Genomic DNA, 25817 nt, shown 5'->3' with positions numbered 1-25817 from the left:
GGTCAAAACTAAAATCCAAGATGGCGCCGACGAAAAATTTGACTTATTTTCGTGATGGGTGTCATTTTCATGGTTTTTGGGGTAGCTATTAACGAATATGAGGTCAAAACTATAATCCAAGATGGCGCCGACGAAAATTTTACATCTTTTCGTCATGGGTGTCATTTTCATGGTTTTTGGGGTAGCTATTAACCAATATGAGGTCAAAACTAAAATCCAAGATGGCGCCGACGAAAAATATGACTTATTTTCGTGATGGGTGTCATTTTCATGGTTTTTGGGGTAGCTATTAACGAATATGAGGTCAAAACTATAATCCAAGAGGGCGCCGACGAAAATTTTACATCTTTTCGTCATGGGTGTCATTTTCATGGTTTTTGGGGTAGCTATTAGCGAATATGAGGTGAAAACTATAATCCAAGATGGCGCGGACGAAAACTTTACATCTTTTCGTCACGGGTGTCATTTTCATTGTTTTTGGGGTAGCTATTAACCAAAATGAGGTAAAAACTAAAATCCAAGATGGCGCCGACAAAAATTTTACATCTTTTCGTCACGGGTGTCATTTTCATGGTTTTTGGTGTAGCTATTAACCAATATGAGGTCAAAACTAGAATCCAAGATGGTGCTGACGGACATTTTATATGTTTTCGGCATGGGTGTCATTTTCAAGGTTTCTGAGACAGCTATTAACAAATCCCCAATTTAACCGTCGATAACTTGGTATATTTTTCTTACAACCGTTTACATATTTTTCGAGCAGAATTCAAATTCTGTGGAACTGTACACAGATAATAGCCTTTTGAAGTGAAACTTCTTTAGACGCATTGAGAGTAAAAATTTCAAGAACGCGTCATGGTAATACTGCAACTGTCATGTTATGGAGCAAGGCGGTGATTTTGGTATCTATAAATCTCGCCAAAGAAGTTTCACTTCTGACACGTTATCTCGGCACACACGCTCTTTATTATTTTATTCTCTTCGTTTTAATGTTTTAGATGAACTTTATTTTAAAAAAAGTTAAGCGAATATATTTGTTAGAATATTAACATGATTGCCACAGAGTTACGTTTTATATATGTTACAGGAAATGTATGTAATCCGTCATTGTATACAATTCCTAGGAAATGTATGCAATTCCTAAAATTGTAAGGAAATGTGTGAAATAAATTATTTTATACACATTTCCTAGGAAATCTATACAATTCCTAAATAGCTATCGGAAATGTAAAACATTTAAGATATTGATATGTCGCAGGCAAGGGTTGGACTAAAGCAAAGGGGGCGCAGGACTTAAAAAATTTTGATGGAGTTGGTATCATTATAACACCTATTTATTATTGTTTTATCGTAAAGATTACGCTTATATAAGCATGTTTTATAGGAACAACTTTTCTCTAAAATCAAAAATAGCCGAGATATTCGCCCTCAAAGTTAGGTTAGGTTAGCCGTTAGGTTAGGTTAGGTTAGGTTTGTTAAAAAAAAACTACACAGACATAGGAGCCCCGCGAAGCGGGGCTCCGTCAACGAAGATCGAACGATCGAAGATAATAATATGAACATAATATTATTACAATTTTACGGTATGACTGTTACCCGATTGTATCAATAAGAGCTATAATAAAAAAAATAACAACGTGTTTTATTACAGAAAGCATTTACTTTACACATTCGTATTAGGAAATACGATATAGGAATTGTATACAATTCCTAGGAAGATTATACATTTCCTAGGATATGCATGCATTAAATAGTTTTTTAAACAATATTTTATACATTTCCTAAATGGTATCGGAATTGTACACATTTCCTAGGAATTGTATACAATTCCTTGATTTCATACATTTCCGGTAACATATATATTACATTACTAAATATGCATTTCAATGTTCTTTAAAATTGTTTTTAAGACTGTCTACAAAACTGTAGTTGTAAACGTTTTTGTTATTTTATTTATGTTTACTTTAAAGGAGTAAGAAAAATATACCTAATTATCCACGGTAACATTGGGGATTTGTAAATAGCTGTCTCAAAAACCTTGAAAATGACACTCATGCCGTAAAGATGTAAAATTTTCGTCGACACCATCTTGAATTTTAGTTTTGACCTCACATTGGTAAATAGCTACCCCAAAAACCATGAAAAAGACACTCATCACGAAAAGATGTCGAATTTTCCTCAGCGCCATCTTGGATTTTGATTTTGACCTCATATTGGTTAATATCTAGCCCAAAAACCATGAAAATGACACCCGTGACGAAATGATGTCAAATTTTCGTCGGCGCCATTTTGGATTTTAGATTTGACCTCATATTTATTAATAGCTACTCCAACTCTTTGAAAATGACACCCATGACGAAAACATTTAAAATTTTCGTCGGCGCCATTTTGGATTTTAGTTTTGACTTCATATTGGTTAATCGCTACCCCAAAAACCACCCACATTTGCTACTTAGGAAAAGTTCAGATTTAAAGATATCATAGGTAATGTGACGATTATAATTTGAAATTTCATTCCGACCGTTTCTCGGAATAACAAACATTTTCTAAGAAGGGTTTAATATATTACCGGTAACATAATATTATGATGTATGATAATAATTAATAATTCATAAAAAAGTATTTTATACATTTCTTAATAAGCTTCGATATTGTATACAATAATACAATTCATTAATTGATTATTATTCAAATTGTTGTAAAATAGTCACACTTTTTTAAGTTGGTTGAATACACTAACATACTTATCAGGATCGTACCTACTAATAAAAAAGACAAAATGAATTTTTAAAGTTCCCAGTAATCTTCTAGAATCAATTTCAATAAAAATAATATAATATCAAGTTTGAAGATGGTCTATAAAATGGAATGTGCTATGTTTACGTGAGCGTGATGTTCCCGCGCACCACGTTGCGACGTTATTAGATACCTAAATTTGAGTAACGCAGATATTATATGTACTAGATTTCCGCCCGCGGCTTTGCCCGCGTTTGTAAAGGAAAACCGGCACAGTTCCCGTTCCCGTGGGAATTCCGGGATAAAAACTATGCTATGTGTTAATCCAAGTTACCCTCTATATGTGTGCTAAATTTCATTGTAATCGGTTCAGTAGTTTTTACGTGAAAGAGTAACAAACATATAAAAAGAAAGAGTAACATACATCCATACAAACTTTCGCATTTATAATATTAGTAGGATTAAGATATTAAGATATACATATATTAAGATGTGACAACGTCCTTAAACATGTTTGCGGTGCAAGACTTCAATTTACAAAATTCAATTATTATTTTGCCTTTTTTATTTGTTTTACTTTTAATTATTATTACCAATATTTTCAGAAGAAAATAAATTATTGATGTATCCAGAACGAGAGTTTCATTTTAAACTTTAAATGTATTTATAAAATTAAAGACCAATAAACCAGAAGCGTTCTTTATGTTTAGATGATGTTGATGCTACAATAAGAAACGAGAAATTAACAATAAATTATCTTTTATATTGTTCTATCGATTTGAATAATAAAATAAAATTTGAAAAAGGAATGTTTCCTTTCAGAAAAATTTGCTATCCCTAGTATTTCAAGTACTTTCCTTTCAGGGCACATCGAAAATTTCCACACTGTATATATACAAACAAATATATAAATATGCAAATATTGCTCGTTTAATGGTATAGGATAAATAGTAAATTTATTTATCAACAACATTCCTACGATAGCAAATAAAATCGAACTACTGATTTATTTATACTGTGGCGTGCTCGCCCGTCTCCATAGGTCACCGGAGTTCATGTCGCGCCGGCTCCTGCGGAACGCGGGCGCGAGCCGTCTCAGCGCCTAAAATGCCTAAACTTTCAAAATCATGGGCTCTTAACCAAATTTTTTTTTCGAAATTTTTTGCCCCTACTACAAATAGAAACGATTTTTCGGTGGTATCCAAAAGCATTAGGAATGACGATTCGAACTTCCAAGAGGAATCTAGATAAGGTAAGAAAATTATGTTTTACTTGATACCTAAGGGTATATTAAATTTGAAAATACATAGAACAAATTAAGTTCCATCTAACGATGACACATTTTATCAAGATTCCAAACCGTCGCATAACTTAATCTATCGAGCCCCACGCAATTCGGTCACTAAGTTTATCAATATTACCATTTATATTACAATTTGGACGGGTTATCGGATGTCAGTAGCCAAAACAATACACATAGCTTATAAGTATGTACCTAAATAATTGTCGCCGAGGTAGTGGACCATTTTGCTTACATTCTGCAGTTAGTGTGAACAGTTTGTCAGAAAATAAGGATCAGATGCGGAATTTGATATGGCATGAAGGGTTACATCATTTTATATAGGAATTACTGGCACACCCAAATAAGTGTTGAGAGGAGAAGAGGACATGATCCATATAATTCTTGTTTATTTTCGTAAATATGATATAATTTAGCAGTGGTGGCTCAGTGGTGAGACCTCGGACTTCGAATCGATAAGTCCGTGGTTCGAGACCAGGCGAGCGTGCAGGAAATAAATTGATTTTTCAATTCATCTGTGCATGTTGTAACATCACCACTGCTCGAACGGTGAAGGAAAACATCGTGAGGAAACCGACATGTCGAAGAATTAAAAAAGTTCGACGACATGTGTCATCCGCCAACCCGCACTTGGCCAGCGTGGTGGATTATGGCCTGTACCCTCATAGGAGGCCCGTGTCCCAGCAGTGGGAACGTATATGGGATGATGATGATGATGATGATGATATAATTTATGTTACAGGTATATCATCCTAACACCGAGGATTGCAGGATCGTATCGATGTGTTAAAACCGATACACACATTCGTTTTTAGTTATAAAATGGACTTAGAAGTTGGCCAGAAATAGTGGACATCACATGTCATCACATCAATGTTTCCACATTACATCGCAATACATATTACTAAATAGGTTACTACGTTGCAAATGTAGAGAAACTGTTGGTTGATGGAAGATACAAATTTCACTTCTCTAAGAATCCTTACTTTAATCGCTACTTTATCTAAACTGGGTAAACAAAATATTATAGAATTCAACGTAACGGCTGAACACCTGTGGATTTAGATAAGAATATACATTTGTTAATACTTTCAAGATATGTTTACCTGATGGTTTCTTGTTTTATCAAATTTATGAATTATTTGAATTGAATTATTGAATTATTTTTGAAATAGAAATATATAATCCTGCATAAAATTCACCAAAAACCCTTTGAAAATTGTATTAATATGTTCAGAATAAACATAGATATAGAACAGAATATTAAATTAGCAACGCGTCAAGTTATTTCCGAATATATCTAGGTACCTTGCAAAATATATTACCGGTCAAATAGTCAACATGTTTATGGAAAAATATACCATAGTTAATAAGCACTAACATTATCACAAATGAATTCGTGACCGTTTACTTACATTTGTACGTAAACACTTTACACTTTGCTTTGGTGTCAATGTTTTGGCTTCATGGACGTTCGTCGTTCGTCTATTTATAGAAACGCAAATATTGTATTAGGTATCTATACATATAATAAATCTGTAGAAGGGTCAATTCTGTACATTGAAAATATTGAAAAAATAAATAGCAGAGGGTGTTACTGGATCGATACAAAACCCAAATACGTGATTAAAAAATTTTTGTCTGTCTGTCTGTCTGTCTGTCTATATGTTCAGGCATCACGTGAAAACTAACGGTTCGATTTTATGAAACTTGGTATAATTATACCTTATTATCCTGGGCATAAAATAGGATACTTTTTATCCCGAAAAAATACGTAGAAAAAAATAAATCTTAATTTTTCCGCGCGGACGGAGTCGCGGGCGGAAGCTAGTAATAAATAATATAGATAAAATGGATAGGTGGATATGACAGAGGGTGTTTAAATTAACAAGCTTTTTTTCTTTAAACGCAATAGTAATTTGAGAAATAGTTAAAAACCTTTTTAGACTATCTCTGTTTGTAATTCAGAAGTACCAAACTATAGAACTTAGTAGCATAATGAGCTTTAAACGTAATCCCGAACTTTTATTTTTAGCAAAAAATATTCCAAAATAAGAATATTTTTTGCAACAAAAATATAATCAGGAGACGATCCTGACATTTTTTCTTCACCCAAGAAATGCTATATAGGATTAAAAAGGTTAACAAAATAGGCTATTTTGCCTATTTTGTTAGGCAAAATATAATTTATGCTCTATTAGCACACCGTTCCCAATTTCGCAAACATATTTATGAAACAATAAAACAGCGACTTGTTGATATCTTCGTCTACGAAATTTAGGTCACGCGCCGGCCTCGATACAACGATCAATCCGACGCCTCTGCTACATCGTTTAACCATTTATTGACCCATTTCTATACATTTGTAAATACATAGTTACAAATAGACCTTTAGGATTGACACTTTGGTTTATACTTATTGACGAGCGGGCTAAATTTATAACGCAGTTTTGCAGAAGTGACTTTAATTTATCCAGTACAATATTTATTATCTACCTATATTATGAACTAGCTGTTCCCCGCGGTTTCACCCGCATTGCTCCGTACATGTTGGTCTTAGCGTGATGATAGCCCATGCCTTCCACGATAAAATGGGCTATCTAACACCGAAAGAATTTTTCAAATCCGACCTGTAGTTCCTGAGATTAGCGCGTTCAAACAGACAAACTCATCAGCTTTATTTAGTAGTATTTGATATATTAGTATAGATTAATTAAAAGAAATGTTATTATATTTCACGTTCAGAATTCCCTGGGGTTCCCTGACGATTAATTAAAAATTCATTGACACTAGGAAGCTACATTGTCCTTAATTTTAGTATAAGCTATTTATAGTACCTAGGTACAGAGAACAATAGCAATTGACATGGCCAGACGGTCAGACCACAATGGAGTTACCTTCGAACCATTTAGTGCATTGTTTCTATTAATATACTATAGTATCATATTAATCAGAAATATTTCGCATATATGATTGGGATAAAATTAAATACTTAAGTACATAATTCACTATGAAATTATAACGTCCCCTAACTTCTTATGTATCAATTATTGCCTCTTTGTTAGTGACCAAGGACCTCGGTTCTATTTCTACTAATAACAAAACAAAAAATATGTCTGCGTCTTTCGGGAGCCGGACACAGACGTCTACATAACTGCATACTACATCTTAAAGAATATCCGATCAGAATAACAGTTGTTTCTGCAGCAATAAAATTAAGTTCATCTTAAATATATCCATACTAATATTATAAACTAGCTTCCGCCCGCGACTCCGTCCGCGCGGATGTCGGTCTTCGCGTGGATGGTTTATTTCTCCATTTTGAGTAAATCTGATAATGACATCTTATAAATAATATCTATCTGACCCAAATACGGCTAGGCCTATAATAATACGCAACGTGTGTTCGCGGTTCTACAGAACAACGTCTATGGATAACTGAAAAATTAAGATTATTTTTTTTCTACGGATTTTTCCAGGATAAAAAGTATCCTATTTTACGCCCAGGATAATAAGGTATAATTATACCAAGTTTCATCGAAATCGAACCGGTAGTTTTCACGTGATGTCTTCACATACAGACAGACAGACAGACAGACAGACAAAAATTTTTTTAATCACATATTTGGGTTTGGTATCGATCCAGTAACACCCCCTGCTATTTATTTTTTTAATATTTTCAATGTACAGAATTGACCCTTCTACAGATTTATTATATGTATAGATGCGAAAGTAACTCTGTCTGTCTGTCTGTTACTCAATCACGCCTAAGCTATTGAAACAATTTTCATGAAATTTGGTATGGAGATATATTGATACCCGAGAAAGTACTTTTTATCCCGGGAAAGTTCAATCCCGGAAATCCCACGGGAACTATGCGGGTTTTTCTTCGAAGGCGCGGGTGAAGCCGCGGGCGGTAAGCTAGTCTGCTATGAACTAAACAAAACTTAACCGCTTCTATATTGCCTTTACACCAATAACGCTAAGAATTAACTCTATTTACAAAAAGATAAACATGCATGAACCAAATAAATACATGTTAAAGAAAAAATCAAACACAACCGACCTTCCGAGTTATATTTAGCGGCCCTTGCATTGATAAGATAAAGATTGGGAAACCTATAAATACATATTGTATATGTACTTTATTTGAAATGTAGCAATAGTATACAATGTTAGTTGATCTATAAGTACTAATATTATAAAGCTGAAGAGTTTGTTTGTTTGTTTGAACGCGCTAATCTCGGGAACTACTGGTCCGATTTGAAAAATTCTTTCGGTGTTAGATAGCCCATTTATCGAGAAAGGTGAGCCAGACCAACAGGAGTGGAGCAATGCGGGTGAAACTGCGGGGCACAGCTAATTATTTATGTACACTATTCATACTGGAAAATGATCGATCAGAAGAAAATAATCACGCAAGTGGCGGCCCATTTATCGAGGAAGGTTATAGGCTATATTATAGGCAAATCATCACGCTACGACCAACAGGGGTGGAGCCACGGGGGTGAAACCGCGCGGAGCAGCTAGTGTTTGGAATATAAGTAATATGAGGTAACGTGAAATTTAACTTCTAATACCGATAGATATAGATAATTCTATAACACTACGGCGTATTTGATATTATGCAGCTAAATAAAGATTAACCCCTACTTAATATTATAAATGCGAAAGTATCTCTCTCTATATGTCTGTTACGCTTTCCCGCTTAAACCTCTCAACCGATTTAGATGAAATTTGGCACAGACAATCTTTAGGACCCTGAGAAAGAACATAGGCTACATTTTATCGCGAAATATGAACCACGGGCGAAGCCGGGGCGGACCGCTAGTGATTGATATACGGATACGGTAACTATGTATGAAAAAGTAGTAGTAATTTTCTATTTTATTTTATTTTTTAAAATATATTTGTCGAAATGAAATAATTAATTACCAATGTTTCAAGTTAAAATATTTAAAATTATATGTTGAATTTTTTGTTGTGCGCAGTTTTTTTTTTGTTGTAGTTTTATAAGATTAAGTACCTATACAATATACATTATAATATTTCATCGCATACGTGAAAGCTACAACCTAAGCTATGTATTATCACTGTTATGTAATTCAATACAATCTAGTATACATATATACATTGATGAATAACACTTTACATTGTTATACAGTGCGTTCACATCACTCAAAGTGATTTTAACTCATGAGAAGTTTTACCACCGTTAGCCAAACAGAGACATAAAAACATCGTGCAATTGGCCGTAGATAAGCAAAAAGGATCCAACCCACAACATGACCGAAAATGAGTTAAATATACCAAACTGCTCGTCTAGGTCTATATTTTCGATTAGCAAAAACAATCCAAGTAAAATATGAATATTTTGACGTTAAATTGACACTGGGTACCAACCCACATGTATGGAGAAGCCATATTTTAGTTTCGTAAAAACGATCCATTCTTCTTGGATCATATTGTAAAACGCTCAGTCTAAGAAACTAACACAAAACTAAAATGTTTAAAAAAATCCAAAGCATGTGGATCCTTTTAGATATTTAATTTTTATGATATTATGATGCAATAGATAAATCACTAAAAAGATTCAGAAAGCATGGATCTCTTTTGTTAAACTGAATTTTGTAGAAATGTATACTGGTTTAATAACAAAAACGATTCAGAACATTTGGATAGACTGAATATTATGTATTTAAAGCTTGAGGCGTTAGGCATGCATTAAGTTCACACTCCAAGTATCTTGATCGGGTCACACATCTTTGCCTTTTTTATACCGATTTATCGAAAATAGAAGCACTTTCAAAATACCTGAAAAAATTTACGAAGCTGACGAATATGTCGAAGTAACAAAAAAAAAATTACTCGCACAACTATCGATCACCCGCTCATGTGATCTTTATTACCTTCATTCAAGAATTGCCTATAGAAGACTGTAAGGTTTGTTGGGGATATAAATTATTAAGACTGAAATCGATTGTATGCGCACCTCCATCGACTAAACAGTTTAGTCATGTTGAATTCAATAGGAGAATACAGCTCGACAGATCAGTTTAGTCGATGCAAAAGTTGTATGTATGGGCGGGCTCGAAAGGTAAATCTTCGGAGGTATCTAATAATGATTTTCAATGACTATGGACAAATGTTAAAGAAAAGCCCAATTAGACGATTTGGAGTCAATCTTTGACTATTTATCTAAATACTGCCTGGATTTCTATAAATCAATCCAAGGGGGTAATCCAAGACTTCATGTCGATGTAGATATGGCGGTGAACCGGACTTCGCACACGAAGAAGAATAGTAAATCGGATAGAATTAATATGTTTTATATAAAAAATGAAAAAAAAAATTGAAAGTTAGTTGTTTTATTTATGAAATTAAAAAAAAATAAGGATCTTAGTAGCAATTAGCTACTTTGAATCGTTTTTGCGAAATGAAAATTCACTTATCATAATTGAAAATAGGTTTTATCAAAAAGGATCCTAACACACATTTAGCTGAATATTTCAAGAAATAAAACTAAATTCAATAAAATTTGTTTGTAAGAATAAAATATACATTGACACACACACTTTTCCTTAAGAAGCAATTAACACAAGCAAGTCTTTATATGAACAAACACAGGTTAAACTTCAAACTTCAATAACTCAAAAGTAACATTTTGTGGGTTGGATCCTTTTTGGTTATCTACGGCCAATTGATAAAACATAATTATGTGAAAGTCTTCTTCAATACGGCAGTTGTAATCTTATTGACGACGTTAAAACGGTAAAAAATATAGCTTCACGAGTTATAAAATATCTTATTATGGTAAGCTACGACTTAGATTACAAAATAAAGAGCTACGATATCTTGTTGAAAAACGCTTGCAAACCTGATGTAGATGTTGAAGTCATAAAAATCATATTTTGTTTTGTAGCCTAAATTGTTTGTCTCTGAAACTCGCCAACAAGAGAAAAAGGTTTAATTAATTCACTACATTGTTAAGTTACAGGAGATTCAATTCAGATATGTTTTTTATAGGGACAGAGTCGATTATGAATGGTCGATAGAGGTGTAGCTATGTGCAGAGCGGAGCCTATCGATACCTATAAGACACAATTTATACATCACATAGCTCGTCGAAACGGTCGCATATTTCACAGCATAGCTGCATAGCACATCTCTGTTGAAAAAGCACCCTTAAAATCACTTCTCGGTCGATGTGACGTCACCGACCCACGCGGGGGTCACGTGACGTCACCAACTAAACTCACGACGTCACTAACCTGCGTATCTCTCAAGTCAGGCTCGCTGGCAGCAGCCGGTAGTGCGTCATCAGGCTGCGACACATCCGCGCCCGCGCTAAGAGACCGCCGTCTACCGTCTTTTGACTTTTCACTCTTGCCTGTCAGTATGTGCTTCGTTTTCGATATTATGTTCAGCGGCTTGAGCGATTTGCGCACCTGTGGACGAGGTTTTCAAAGTGTAATGTCCAGGTAATTTATTATCTAGGATTTGTTATTGTTTCGGATATCTACACGAACTACAACGTGTCGTGAGCGTCTTCATTAGAGCCATAACACGAATTTCCCATTGTGGATCTTTTACTGTGACCACGACGCGTTGTGAGCAAAATTTTTCGTTAAATGAGCGGTTTCAGTCTCTGAGCGTAACACATACATTGATAAATGACAACGAAATATTATATGAACAACGTAATAACTACTAAAATAACAATTAATAAAAAATACTAACCTTACACTTTACATTTGCAGGGTGTAAGAACTTCCCTTCATCCTTATCCTCAGCGGGTTGAGGATCGCGCATACCAAGAACCAGCATATCATCTAAAGACGCTTGCAAATGTTTCCTTCTAGATGGCCTAGCTTCTTCATGACTCCTTGAGGAATACACCGACACAGAGTCCACACTCACTTTACTTGTACCAGATATAACCGTCACATTCTCAACAGATTCGTTCGAATGGTAGTCAGGATGTCGCGCCTGCTCTTCATATATTTCTACAGAGTTAAACGTCTCAGCTACTCTATCTATTTCATCCATATCCAAGTTTTGCGGTATAAACTCGTAATGCCCTTCGTTCTCTGTGTAAACCTGATCGTAAACAACACCATTATATCGAGAGCTGGATGGTACATTTCCGTAAATATTGTTGTAATTATAGTTATCGTCTTCATTGCGCGGACTGACGTGTCGCGCGAGATCATTCGCGTTCAAGATAACATCGTCCAAATTCAATGGTCTGCCCTGACCATTAAATCCATCCACTACAGGTGTGGTGTTTGAAAGAAATGATCCGTCAGCGTCGAAGCTGCTACAACCGACTAAACCAAGAGGCCTTCTGGGCATATCCTGCCGAAACCGTCCAGGCGCTGGTTGGTTGGCGAAATCGACCACCAGAATTCTATCTGCAATGTTCCTACAATCATTGTGGAACCCGATACCAGAGTCACTGTTACTTGATGTGGTTGTTATTTCGCTATGATTACTTGGCTGCGGAGAATTAGCTACAAATTCCGGTTCCATTCTTACTTCTTCATGTCTACACGGTCTTCTTTCGCGCAACGGTCTAAACACGGGTCGATTGCCTCTAGAGAAATTTCCTAAAGCTGGGCTGTCACCTTTCACTGCTAATTTTGATATCTGTTGTAATGCAGGACTTGAACAATCGTCAGGTGGAAGAGAATACATTCCTCGTATCACGCCAACTACATATTCAGCAGACGGTGGAAACTCTAAACATCTTTCTGCAACTGGATCTCTTGTACAGGCAATTTGAAATTCCCGCGCTCTACTGAGGTGGGCCTCATGTTCCGCCACTCTTGGATCGACCACAAACACGTGACTGGAGTGCGATGCTTCAGCTTCCAAGTCTGTTATTTCTGCAGATGTCACTAGACCGAAGAATCGTCTATCGGCGTCAGAACCACAACCGGCGTAAACTATTCTCTCTCGCTGATACTGGGCAAGAACTTGTCCTGAAGGACGTCGGAGTAAAAGGGCGTTAGGAAGAACTGATAGGAGCACGGGTGTAGCTGCTCTTCTCTCTTGTCGAAGCTTTCTTACAGCATTTCGTACGTTTTCAGGCGCACCACTGGCGGCGGCTTGCGGGGTCTCTATCGTCCCTAAGTATCCAACAACTGCTCGACATTCTAGACGCGCGGCTTGGTTGGGCGCCAGTTGAGCGCGACTCAAGTTTTGCAAAATTTCCGTGATTCCAGATGTACTGGGTGCTGCATGACAACCTGTAATATATAATAAAAAATGTATGTAGAACATAATATATGTATGTGTTAATCATGTTACCTTTATATGGAGAATCCATCTTATATTTTATTACGAAAAAAAGTTATGCCATTCATTTATTTGATGTAAGTAAATTTAAGTTTTATTCATATAAAATTTTAATATAAAAACAGAAATCAGTAATAAACCAAATTAATTCTGGAAATTATATGTGTACTTACATTAGTTACAAGAAAAAAAGGGCCTTTTCAAGTTAAATTATAATAAAATAGTCAGTTTACACTTAATTTTGTGGTACACAGTACATACACAAGCATTATTTAAAATACAAATTAGATTGTTAGTGGCCATAGGCTAAACGAATTTCATGGCTAAATGAAGTTCCCATTATTTAAGTGGTACTTATTATATCTAAACAAGGTTTAAAAGTAAAGCACACTGTACAGTGTTGGTTAAGAGAAAACAAGCAGGCTTGAAAGAAACATTTGTTTCTAAATTCTAATATTTTTTGTTACCTTTTGAGTTAGTAAGGATTGATAATTCTAGTTATTATAAGACACTTTGTATGGTAATTATAATTTAAAAAAAAATCTAATGCAACAAATAGACTTAAAAATCAGTTTAAGCAACCATCCAACAATAATTTATTAAGCAGAATTATTGATGTGTAAAAGAAACAATATTACATAGATTTAAATTCAAACCTTGGGATTTGAAAATAGGTAGGTAGGTAAATAAGGATATAAAAAATGGTTTTCGAGTGAAATACATACAATTTATGCAGTGCAGTTAAAGCAGTGAACATTAATGGCGAACCATTAAAAATAAGGAATTAGTTTTAAATTAATAGTTAATAGGTACACATGAACTAAATATAATACAAATGCTTGTCTGTAACAATATTTCAGTGATATGTGGCAAACAAACAAACAAACAGTGCAATGTGAGTACAAAAATAAATTGTTACGTCACTCACATACCTATTAACTTCCTTTTGCTATGCTCTCTGAAAAATAACATTAAATTATAGATAGTTTAAATTTATATTAATGTAGATAAAGATCATAAGAATATATCAGTATAAAGTCATTAATTTATTTAAGTTAATAACTTTCTCTCATATGTTTTTACTATTTGTTGTATACATTGTTATCAAACTTTGCTGATAACAATTATTTCTACCTCACAAGTTTTTGTATTCTTCAAACAATAAATAGAACAAAACTTTCTTGGAATATAAAATGTTAACAAAATTGTTAAAAGTAATGTTATTAGTAATTTAATGAAGCACCAAACTACACCTCTGCCAAATCTACGATTATTTATCTGAATAATGAATAATATGTACCTGGGTGATGCAACACTGCAGGCTGTGGCCTCCGGCGGGGAGGAGGGTACCGCCTGCGTGTTCTTGCACGTTCTTCAGGCTCTGTGTCCTCAGTATCGGTTGGAGGTGATTCCCTTGGAGCCACAGTCAGAGCTATCGGCCCGTCAGCGGCCGCTATCATACGAGCCACGGACGCGTGAGGCGACCGAGCGACACTCGTCCCATCCACGGCTATCAACGCATCACCAGTTCGCAAACCCGCTCTTTCAGCGGGACCACTCGTCGCAACCGCTGAAACTACACACGGCCGCTGTCCTGCTATCGTAAAACCAAAGCCACCAGCGCCTCTCGCAACAACCACCCTTTTTTCAGCATTTCGCGACAAAACTGCCCGTCGACGCCTTCGCCTTTGCTGCTGAGGCACCATCGTTTATTTTGTTTAGAATTACCGTCGCATCAATAGCATTTCACTCAATCTTTAACATTTAATTTTATAACGTTCACTACACATAATTCATGCATTTCATCTGTCACATCTAAAGCTAGAAAACTAGAAAAACTTGAATTTAAAAACGCAAGAAAGTTTCGAGGTCTTTGTAACTGACTTGACATTTAGAAAGTTTGAATTCGTTTAGAAACTGGTTTGTCTGGTTTTTCTTTCTGAACTTTTTGTACGTGTGTAAAGGTAGATAGAAATATATCTGTTAGTTTTAAATTTGTGTATTTAGGATTATTTCTATAATCCGGACAAATATTTTCCTCAGGTATCAATGTAATTAAATTATTCTTTAAAATTATTAAAAGTATTACATTAGTTATTGAACGAAAGCTGTAAGCTTCCTTTTTTGTCAAAGTCACACGCCGTGGTCAATTTTAAAAACTATCACTGCAGACATATCACGTCATAACAGAAACATGCGGTTTCTGCTTCTGTAAATTTTAATTTTAAAGATAAAGGATTAAGGACAATAATTATTATCCCCTGTAAATAAAATTCTATAAGGTTATATAAGTTTTAAACAAATTCTTCACAATGGCGGTAAGTATATCCAATGTTTTTACTATTCACATTCACGGATAAGTTTTTCGTTCTTATTTTAAAAATGTTTTACAGAAAAAAGGGAAGATAAAGATTAGTAAAATTAAGAGGACCAACCACACAACGAACAAGATGAAGAAGGCTGGAAAATTGAAGCTTCAGCGCCATAAGCCGAAGACACAGGCAAAAAATAAGCAGCACACGCAAATGCCGCCGGAGTACAGTAGTGATAGCGAATCGTCAAGCAATGAATGGGCGGACATGTTAGATGAAGAAGAGCAGCAATATATTATGAGCCGTCTTGCTAAACAGCCACAATTGCTCTCTAACGTCCCTGCAGAGGAACCGGCTAAAAGGTACATTATACTTCAACAATATAATATTGTATCTATTACTTTAACAAATTATAACAGTTCTCAGCATTTTAAATTAATAGAAACTGATTGGTAAAGCTAACTGTAAACTGATTTAAACATGGTTCAATACACAACTACCGAAACAATGTAATAAGAGGAAAGCTTTTGTCTTGTCATATTTTCTTGTCTATATTTATTAAGTATACAGATGATAAAAGCTCTATTTAACTTTACAAATATTTTTAACTTTATAGTCAAAGTAAGAAAAGGAAGCGAGGTAGAGAAAAGGCACAAAAGCCAGCTGGTGGTGACAGTGGGGCTGAAAGTGCTAGTGACGTTGAAGAGAAGTATGAACAGGAGATGGCTGAGAGGCCTGTGAAGAAGATGCGGCCGTTGCTGCCGATCAAAACTAAGGAAGGACTGCAGGAGCGGGCAGAGGAAGTTGAAAGTGAGTTTGACAATAGCTAAGTCAAAAAATTATTATAATTTTTTTAAAAGGAAAATCAATCAAACAAACTTTCACTTATTTATCTGCTAAATTGTGATTTGAAAGATATTTTTTTAACACTCATTTCATGACTTTTATAAAAGCTAAATTACTATTTAATTAAAGCAATCTACTGGGTATGATTGTTAATGTGAAGGGATAAAAGTGAAATGCTTTGTCACAAACATTAAAAGGTTACAAGCTAATTATAATAAAATTTATGTTTTTATATATGTCAAAGTAAATTTCACTTATTTTATTTTTATATTTCCTTTTCTTTGATGCATAGAAATTAGTATTGAATATTGGAATATCAGACATTTGCTTTAAATATAATATTTAACACAAACACTTTCAGTGTCGGACAATGAAGAAAAATCAGACGTCGAGCAAGAAATAGAAATGGAAGATGATGAAGAAGAAACAGCATCAGACTCCGGCATGGATCCTGGTGAAGAGGATGGTGAGGGTGTGGTGACGGCCGTCGAGCTGCTGGCTGCGAGACGTGATAAGTTGAGGCACGAGAAGCTGCGGATTGGAGCCCTGTGCTCGTCGCTACTTGAGAGTCCGGAGAAGAAGGTGGGTTTAAATTGATATGTAAAGTTTTATACTATGAATATATGAATTTATTCAAGTAACTAGGACTCATTTTGTTAGTAACAATAATTAATAACTTAAAAATTATGTTAGTAAAAATACAATTTATTATGTCTGCTAGAAATGCACTCCACCGCTACAAAGCTATCATGGAAGCAGACAGTTTGCAGCAGTGGTTTACATACCAGCAGTCGAGCCGACTCGCTATACAGCGCATGATTACATTGGGGCTGTCCGGCACACGGCGCACCAGGGATGTGCATCTCTTTCGCATTGTAGCGTAAAAACAGTCTATATGAGCTTCTGCAAACATCCCTGATGCGCTGCATTAACGGGGCAGCCCCATTAACACCCGGAACGCATTATTATATTGAACACGGAGCTAGCTGTAAACCCAACTTATTTTTATAGTAGATAACTGCCTACCTACTTAATATTTAAAGTTTACCTAATAAAAAATAAGTACTGCAACAATCGTTGAATATTTTTTAAACTAAATATGTACATTAAACACTTATTTCCCACATAATTATAAATTTATTGAGTGATTACTTTCTCATATTCCAGCTAAAGAACCTATACCCAATCCTATACCTAATGGAGGAAAAACTAAAGGATGGTTCGTTGAACCTGCTGTCAGTTCGGAAGCTAGCAACTGTCTCCGCAGCCGAGGTGTTCAGGGACATCCTGCCGGAGTACAGGATCAGACATCAGGACTATACTGATGTTAAATGTGAGTCAAAGCTGCAGCTATAATGATAATTAAATTTTATTGAACACTTAAACAATTATTTATTTGTGTATGACAGTTTAAAAATAATTATTATACGTATGCTATGAATTATGGGCAAAACAACGCTTAAAATTTGATAGATGTGCATTGAATTTTTTATAAATAACGTTATTGTTATGATTTTATACGAGATTTTTGTAGGAAAGCAATAACCAGCATTATAATTTGTTTTTCATAGATCCACAAAAAAAATAATTTAATCAAGAAAAAATGGAATATTCCTAAGTTTGAAATATGATAATAAATATGCTTAATTTTATATTAACTTTATAGTGAAAAAGGACACATTAGCGCTGTACAAATTTGAAAAAGAACTACTCGAATTTTACAAGAGATACCTAGTGAGAATCGAAAAGGCGACGTCGGTTTTGAGAAGGAAGAAAGGTGATAATCGGTGAGTGCCTTATAAACTTCATACTAGCTTAAATTTACAGTTCAAAATAAAAATAAAAAAAATACTTACTACATACTACTAATCTAAGGTTATCTATATATTTTTTACCCACTTCGGCAATTATTTTTTGTAAACTATTTGCTTAACTATTTTTACTACAATTTATATAACTTTCTACCAGCCAATTTGGTCGCCATATTCAATTTGATCATAAAAAGCAAAAGCGTTAATAAAAAGTAGAATGTTTAATCTTATTATTGTTTGTTGTCTGTTTTTATGTAACTAGAATAGAATTCATTTATTGTCACAAACTGCTCCTTTTGAAATTCATTTGGAAATTTAAAAAAAATTAAACAAGCAATAAATTCCAGAAAACCAGATGTCTCCACCACCAACCTAGGACTCATATCGCTCCGATCCATGTGCAGTCTCCTCGAAGCCAAACCGAACTTCAACTACTCCACTAACATAGCACAGAGTGTGATACCGTTCCTTGATAGCAGGATCCCGGAAGCAAGGAACATTGTGACGGAGTGCTGTTCTAATGTGTTTAAAGAAGATACGAAGGGGGATGTTACATTGTCAGTGAGTATTGCTTTTTATATGGGTTCTCTTTTTGCCTGTTATGTTGGTGGTTATTGAATAAAAAGGCAATTAGAAGAATATATATATATTTATATATAAATGATATTACATTGATTATTTTGAGACGTTGGTTGGTTGGTTAGCGACTGGCCGCTGGATTCGCAGATCGGTTTCGAATCCTAATATGGTTTCACAAATAATGCTGACATAGTTATACAATATATTGGTAGGCACATCTTGTTGAGTGAAAGGTGGAGACTATTTAAATTAGAAATAATACCGGTTTTATTGTAAAAGAAATTGGATAAGTTATGATTGACGCAAAAAAATATCTTTAGGTTGTTAATATCAGTTATTAAACTATAAAAGAAAACTATTATAAAATGTATTAACATCACTCACATCAACAAATGGTAGAAATTATCAGTGGCAATAATTTGTTACGACTTCATATCCATACTAATATTATAAATGCGAAAGTAACTGTCTGTCTGTCTGTTACTCAATCACGCCTTAACTACTGACCCAATTTGCATGAAATTTGGTATAGAGATATTTTGATACCCGAGAAAGGACATAGGATAGGTTTTATCCCGGAAATCCCACTGGAACGGGAACTATGCGGGTTTTTCTTTGACTGCGCGGGCGATGCCGCGGGTGGAAAGCTAAATAAAGTACTAAATAAAAAGATTCCAGATTGGGTGCATAAAAAAATGCGTGTAGAGATTTTTGTCGTTATGTCCGTCTATACGACTTCATGTAATAAAATACGTGGTAAATCCATTAAATTTTTTACTTTTTTTTTACTATTATCATTTTTGTTTCAAACACTTAATTTTATCGTCCTTTTAGCCTATTTAACCTTATGTTCTAAACTATTACCACCTTATATTCTAAACTATTACCATTTTTTACAGATAGTGCGTCTCATAAACCAGCTTGTAAAGCGTCGCGGTGAGAACTTGCAGCCGAGCGCTTTAGACTGTTTACTTTCCTTGAGAATAGAACATGTGCATTTGGATGAGGAAAATGAGTTGAAATTGAAGAAAAAACAGGAGGAAAAACATAAGAAACGTATTGTTAACTTATCTAAGAAGGAGAAGAAGGTTGGTATCGTTAATGTATTTGTGGTGGTTTGAGAAAGTTTCTATAGAGTAAGATAAGTTTGGTTAGTATTTGTTTTTTAAGCAATGAAGAAACAAATAATGTTTATAGTGAAGTCCCGTGTCCCCGTAGTGAGGTAAGGGGCAGATGCATTATGCATACATCTGTTTCACTGATCGATTTTCTTTAGGGACAAGTAGGTGATCAGCCTTCTATGTCCTGCCAGACCGAGACATTTTTTTTTCTTCGTCTCCACCGGGAATCGAACCCAGGACCCCTCGGTTCTACGCTCACGCGTCAACCACTGTACCAAGGAGGCGGTCAAATAATGTTTAATACATAATATTAATAATCAGATAGATTTTCAAGAAGATTACTTACACAAAAATAGCAGCAGGTATGGGATAGTAAATTTTCTTGTTTCTATGCAACTGATGAACTATCTTAACAAGAGGTTAGATGCTCAAACTTGTGTCTCACAAAGATTTTTCTGCCGTTTTTCACCGAGCATTTAAATATATAGACACAAAAAAGTTATAAAAAGCTTGATTTTAGGTGCTACTTTAACATAATGTTAATTTTCAGCGTGCAAAAAAACTCAAAGAAGTAGAAAAAGAGTTACTGGAAACGGAAGCTAAAGAGAACGAAGCGGCGCGGCTCAAACAACTGACGGAAGTGACTAAACTCGCCTTCCACATCTACTTCCGGTTGTTGAAAACCGCTCCTAGATCGCAGCTGCTTAATGCTGTGTTACAGGGGCTAGCTAAGTAAGTTGTTATTTGATTTGACATAGAAATTTATAAAAAAATTGCTTTCAGTCGGTTAAATAGCTTTATAAATTGGTACAGTGGACTGAGGTCTTAATAGTAAAAAAAAAAAAAAAAAAAACAATCTCCCTATTTTCAAATACGCTGGTTATTGACTTCATTTTCAGTTAATGCAATAATCCTACTTTTGTTTAACCTGTTATTTCATTTGCAATTATTGCAACAATCCTACTTTTGTTTTACCTGTTATTTCATTTGCAATTATTGCAGCAATCCTACTTTTGTTTTACCTGTAACTTCATCTGCAATTATTGCAACAATCCTACTTTTGTTTTACCTGTAACTTCATCTGCAATTATTGCCACAATCCTGCTTTTGTTTTACCTGTAACTTCATCTGCAATTATTGCAACAATCCTGCTTTTGTTTTACCTGTAACTTCATCTGCAATTATTGCCACAATCCTGCTTTTGTTTTACCTGTAACTTCATCTGCAATTATTGCAACAATCCTGCTTTTGTTTTACCTGTAACTTCATCTGCAATTATTGCCACAATCCTGCTTTTGTTTTACCTGTAACTTCATCTGCAATTATTGCCACAATCCTGCTTTTGTTTTACCTGTAACTTCATCTGCAATTATTGCCACAATCCTGCTTTTGTTTTACCTGTAACACTTCATCTGCAATTATTGCCACAATCCTGCTTTTGTTTTATCTGTAACTTCATCTGCAATTATTGCCACAATCCTGCTTTTGTTTTATCTGTAACTTAATTTGCAATTATTGCAGCAATCCTACTTTAGTTTTACCTGTTATTTTATTTGCAATTATTGCAGCAACCCTAATTTTGTTTTACTTGTAACATAATTTGTAGCTATTGCAGCAATTCTAATTTTATTTTACATGTATGTAATATAATTTGCAATTATTACAGTGATTATAATTACATTAAACTTTTGCTTTTGCAGTTATTGCAGTAATGCTAATTTTGTTCTGAAACATTATTAATTGCAGTTATTGCAATATTTCTTGTATTTCCAAATTGTAACTTCATTAGCAGTTATTTCTAACTCAAACAGATTCGCGCACGTCATCAACCTCGAGTACTACAGCGATCTAGTGGCCATACTCGGCGCACTAGTTCGCGACGAGCTAGTTCCCCGCAGTTCGCGGTTACGCTGCGTGCGCACCGCGCTAGCTCTGCTCGCGTCGGCGGACGCGCTCAATGTGGACCCGGGACACTTCCACGCGTACTTATATGCGGCGGTTCTGGAGGTGCATGCGGGTGAGATGCATACTGTTTTTTTAACCGACTTCAAAAAAAAGGAGGAGGTTATCAATTCGGCTGGTATGTTTTTTTTTTGTATGTATGTACGCAGATTACTCCGAGGTTTCTGAACCGATTTACGTGATTCTTTTTTTGTTCGATGCGGGATGGTGTCGAATTGGTCCCATAAAATTTTTTTTTTTACTTAGCTGATTGCTTAGTGATCTATGCCTACTTCTCTCTTTACGCTGGTTTTTGCTTCATGGTTTTGCATTGTTAATTTTTTTTTATGATTTTTCAGCATCAGACGAGTCAGAAATCCGGCTGGTGTTAGAAGCCATCAATGCTGTGTGTGCTCGAGCCCGACGTATATCCCGTTCAGTTGTGCAAGCGTTCAGCAAGCGTTTGGGCACGCTGGCGACGCAGCTGCCGCACCACGCCGCACTCGCCGCGCTGCACACGCTGCACACGCTGGTGGGTGCTGTGTACTGTGTACTGTGTATTGTACACTGTGTACTGTGTAGTGTACACTGTGTACTGTGTAGTGTACACTGCGTACTGTGTAGTGTACAATGCGTACTGTGTAGTGTACACTGCGTACTGTGTAGTGTACACTGCGTACTGTGTAGTGTACACTGCGTACTGTGTAGTGGTGTAGTGTACACTGTGTACTGTGTACTGTATGTATAACGTTCAGCAAGCGCTAAGCTTGTTCTGGGTGCGAGAATGTCGCGCAAACAGGCAATCCCCTCCAGATTACCCACCTTTCTGCTCGCAGTCGCCACGTTTCGTCACTTCCCCCACTTGTCACCTCTTTTACCGTTAACTTATTTGATAGCCCTTCAAGCTTAGATCATTAAGTAATGGATGGAGTACGCTGGCAAATGTTTTAACTAAACTTTCTGCTGATTTTGGTGCGGGGAGGGTAACTCACACTATTGAAACACATTCACAAAAATAATTTGTGTCACGAAAGTCGTAAAAATTTACGACCTTTTAAGGGACGAGTTTTTAAATTCAACTCTATCACTAAGTTCATGAAGATTAAATTTGTATTTCATTCCAAGATAGTCTCGTGAGAGTGCGGTTCAATATCGCGTTCTAAATTCAACTTTATCTTTTAGAGCATAAAGATTGAATTTGTATTTCTTTACAAGATAGTCTCGTAAATAATGCGGTTCATTATCGCGTTTTAAATTCAACTTTATCTCATAGTTCATAAAGATTAAATTTGTATATTTTCTTTCCATGATAGTCTCGTGAGGCCGCATCAATGATCGAGTAAACATGACTCGATTATTTGTCTTGTTCATATCGCTAAACGATACATCGACGATTATTAGAAATTGCATTTAAATAGATATTTACGTAAAAAAAAATAAAAAAATACTTACAAATGAAAGATTGTTCCATCTTTTTAAATATTTGATCTGTTTGACTTGTTTCTGCAAGACTTGACAGCACAAAACGGAATTTTTAGCGGAGCACTCGCAGACGTCCTTTCGATGATTTACGAATACGCAGAGTGTTTGTAATCGATTACGCAATGTAGTTTTTATGAAAGCATAAGATTTTTCGATTCGAATAATCTTATACCTCGGCGAAAGGGGAAGCGCCTGTGAGTGTTATCCATTACTTAATGATCTAAGCCTTCAAGTTAATAGAAGCTCTAGTATATTATATTTAAAGTAACTTAAACATCCCACCCTTTTTTCATAATCAAAATCACTAATATTTTTGTATCTTGAATTCCAGTGCACACAAAACAAAGCAGTATCTTCCCTGCTCGATACAGAAGAAACGATGGGTTCAGGCCGCTTCGACCCGCACGTGCCCTCCCCAGAACATTGTAACGCGCACGCAGCTACGTTGTTTGAACTAGCAACACTGGCAAGACATTATCATCCGACAACGAGGAAAGTGGCGGTAGCAGTACTGGGACAAGGGCAGTTACCCGTGGAGTTGACGAAATTGTGGGTAGTTTGAGAAATACGTGTTTATTTACAGACTAGCGGTCCGTCCAGGCTTCGCCCGTGGTATATTTTGCAATAAAAAGTAGCCTATGTTCTTTCTCAGGGTCTAAAGATTGTCTGTGCCAAATTTCATCAAAATCGGTCCAGTAGTTTATGAGCCTATTCATTACAATCAAACAAACAAAGTTTTCCTCTTTGTAATATTAGTGTAGATAACTTTGTGTTAAGTTGAGTTGGCATCACTGGCTAGACATTATTATCCTACTACGAGGAAAGTGGCGATGGCAATACTGGGACAAGGGCAGTTACCCGTGGAGTTGACGAAATTGTGGGTAGTTTAAAAATAAATAAAAATTCTGATAACTTATTTATTAAAAAGTGGGCAATTGATCTGGTGGTCGCCCGTTAGCGAGCAATCACCACTGCCCATGAATCTGCCCAAAAAAGTCCTAGTGAAGGTATTGCCGACCTAACTGAAAATAATTTCTCAATAAATGTGACAGAATAGTTATAAGATGTTTACCATAAAAAAAAACAACTGAAATTTTCAATATTTTAATAAATTCATCATTTTTTCTCAAGAACAAACTCAATTCTATTTATAATAACAACAAAATCCGTTGAAAGAAACATCTTTAAGATTAATTTTTCCTATATCCAATTAATGATTTATTTTTCCTATATACCAAGGTTGATCGCTTTTAAGGACGCCGAATTGTACATTTATTTTAAGTTATTATTTCTGTAAATGTTATTTTTGTGTGCATTGTACAATAAAGTGTTTTGTATTCTATTATATTCTTTAATTAAGATGAAAATCATAATATACACCTAATTTTATTAATTTTTATTTATTTCCAGATCCTCTCTCCAAATCTACTCCGAGTACGACGGTTCCCAGATGGCATTCAAGCCATCCATCCCCCCTCCCGTCCCCTCCACCAAGAGCAAGTTAGGCCGCGACCACACGTGGGCACAACAAGACTTGTACAAACACTGCCTTAGTGTGGAAGAAGCTGTAGATTTGAAACTGCCTAATGTTAGATGAAATAAATTTGTTTGAACGTGATTGGTGTGTTTTATTTAATACATTTACTAAAAAATTCATTGAAAACAATAGAATGTATTTATTTCCTGGTCCTTTAGATCTAACAAGAAGAGATCTAGAAGAGGTGAGAAACACGTCTAAACACTTCGTATGATAAAATCAAAAATATTTTATTAAATTAGTAAATATCTGATTTACATATAATCGGTCAAATTAGACCAAAAAATTGGAGTGACTGTTCTACCATTCGCATTCACCTCAAAGTAGGATTGTTCAAAACACTCATATTAAAATAATATATAAATAATCTTATAAAAAATTCTCAATCATCCGATAGCTAGAAAAAAGTTACGAAAAGTGAATTGCCTCAAAAAGTACACTTTCGCAATTTTTTGAAAAACTCATCATTAAATTAGTTAGTACAAAAATCGAAGAACCGATTATTAACCATACAAAATGTCAATACTTTTTTCCTACGAGCCACCATTTCTGAGATAAATACGTTCTAATGATTCGAAAAATTGTAATCATAACATGCACTGATTTCTATTTTCTACGCCATGTGCCTAAAAGACGCCATCTATTGAGAAACTCAGTTAAAAATATCAACTAGGTAATGTAAAATATGTATTTTAAAAAATGTTAACCATAGAAAAATTTGATGATCAGGCGAAATTCTCGATATACTTCTGTTGAAATTCTAACCCGCATATCTTACCAGAAACGCAAACATGGCCACAAACTATATTTTTATGTATACAAAATTAATTTTGTTAGAACTTACAAAAATAC

The 25817-nt window shown here is 35.1% G+C and overlaps 2 protein-coding genes across 2 annotated transcripts in view; one reads left to right on the top strand and one right to left on the bottom strand.

Moving 5' to 3' along the window:
• The window catches only part of LOC123701012 (regulator of G-protein signaling loco-like), a 79224-nt gene extending 64022 nt beyond the window's left edge, over positions 1–15202 (bottom strand). The window contains exons 1-3 of the mRNA XM_045648420.1: positions 14637–15202; positions 11777–13287; positions 11308–11484 (exon numbers count right to left, since the gene is read on the bottom strand). Of these exons, the coding sequence (XP_045504376.1) occupies positions 11308–11484; positions 11777–13287; positions 14637–15042 (2094 nt within the window). The 5' untranslated portion in view covers positions 15043–15202. The remainder of the gene's footprint in view (positions 1–11307; positions 11485–11776; positions 13288–14636) is intronic.
• A 309-nt stretch (positions 15203–15511) lies between these two features.
• LOC123700911 (nucleolar complex protein 3 homolog) lies at positions 15512–25046 on the top strand. Its single transcript, XM_045648284.1, has 13 exons — positions 15512–15654; positions 15730–16010; positions 16265–16458; positions 16856–17076; positions 17662–17827; positions 18161–18281; positions 18653–18866; positions 19784–19972; positions 20556–20737; positions 21817–22022; positions 22306–22478; positions 23760–23977; positions 24839–25046. The coding sequence occupies exons 1-13, from the start codon at positions 15649–15651 to the stop codon at positions 25023–25025; spliced, it is 2358 nt and encodes a 785-aa protein (XP_045504240.1). The 5' UTR covers positions 15512–15648; the 3' UTR covers positions 25026–25046.
• Positions 25047–25817: the final 771 nt, after the last annotated feature.

Source organism: Colias croceus, chromosome 20 (genome assembly GCF_905220415.1).
Source record: "Colias croceus chromosome 20, ilColCroc2.1".
NCBI lineage: Eukaryota > Metazoa > Arthropoda > Insecta > Lepidoptera > Pieridae > Colias > Colias croceus.
The sequence above is the reverse complement of the archived record's forward strand: the minus strand, read 5'-3'. Positions and strand labels throughout refer to the sequence as shown.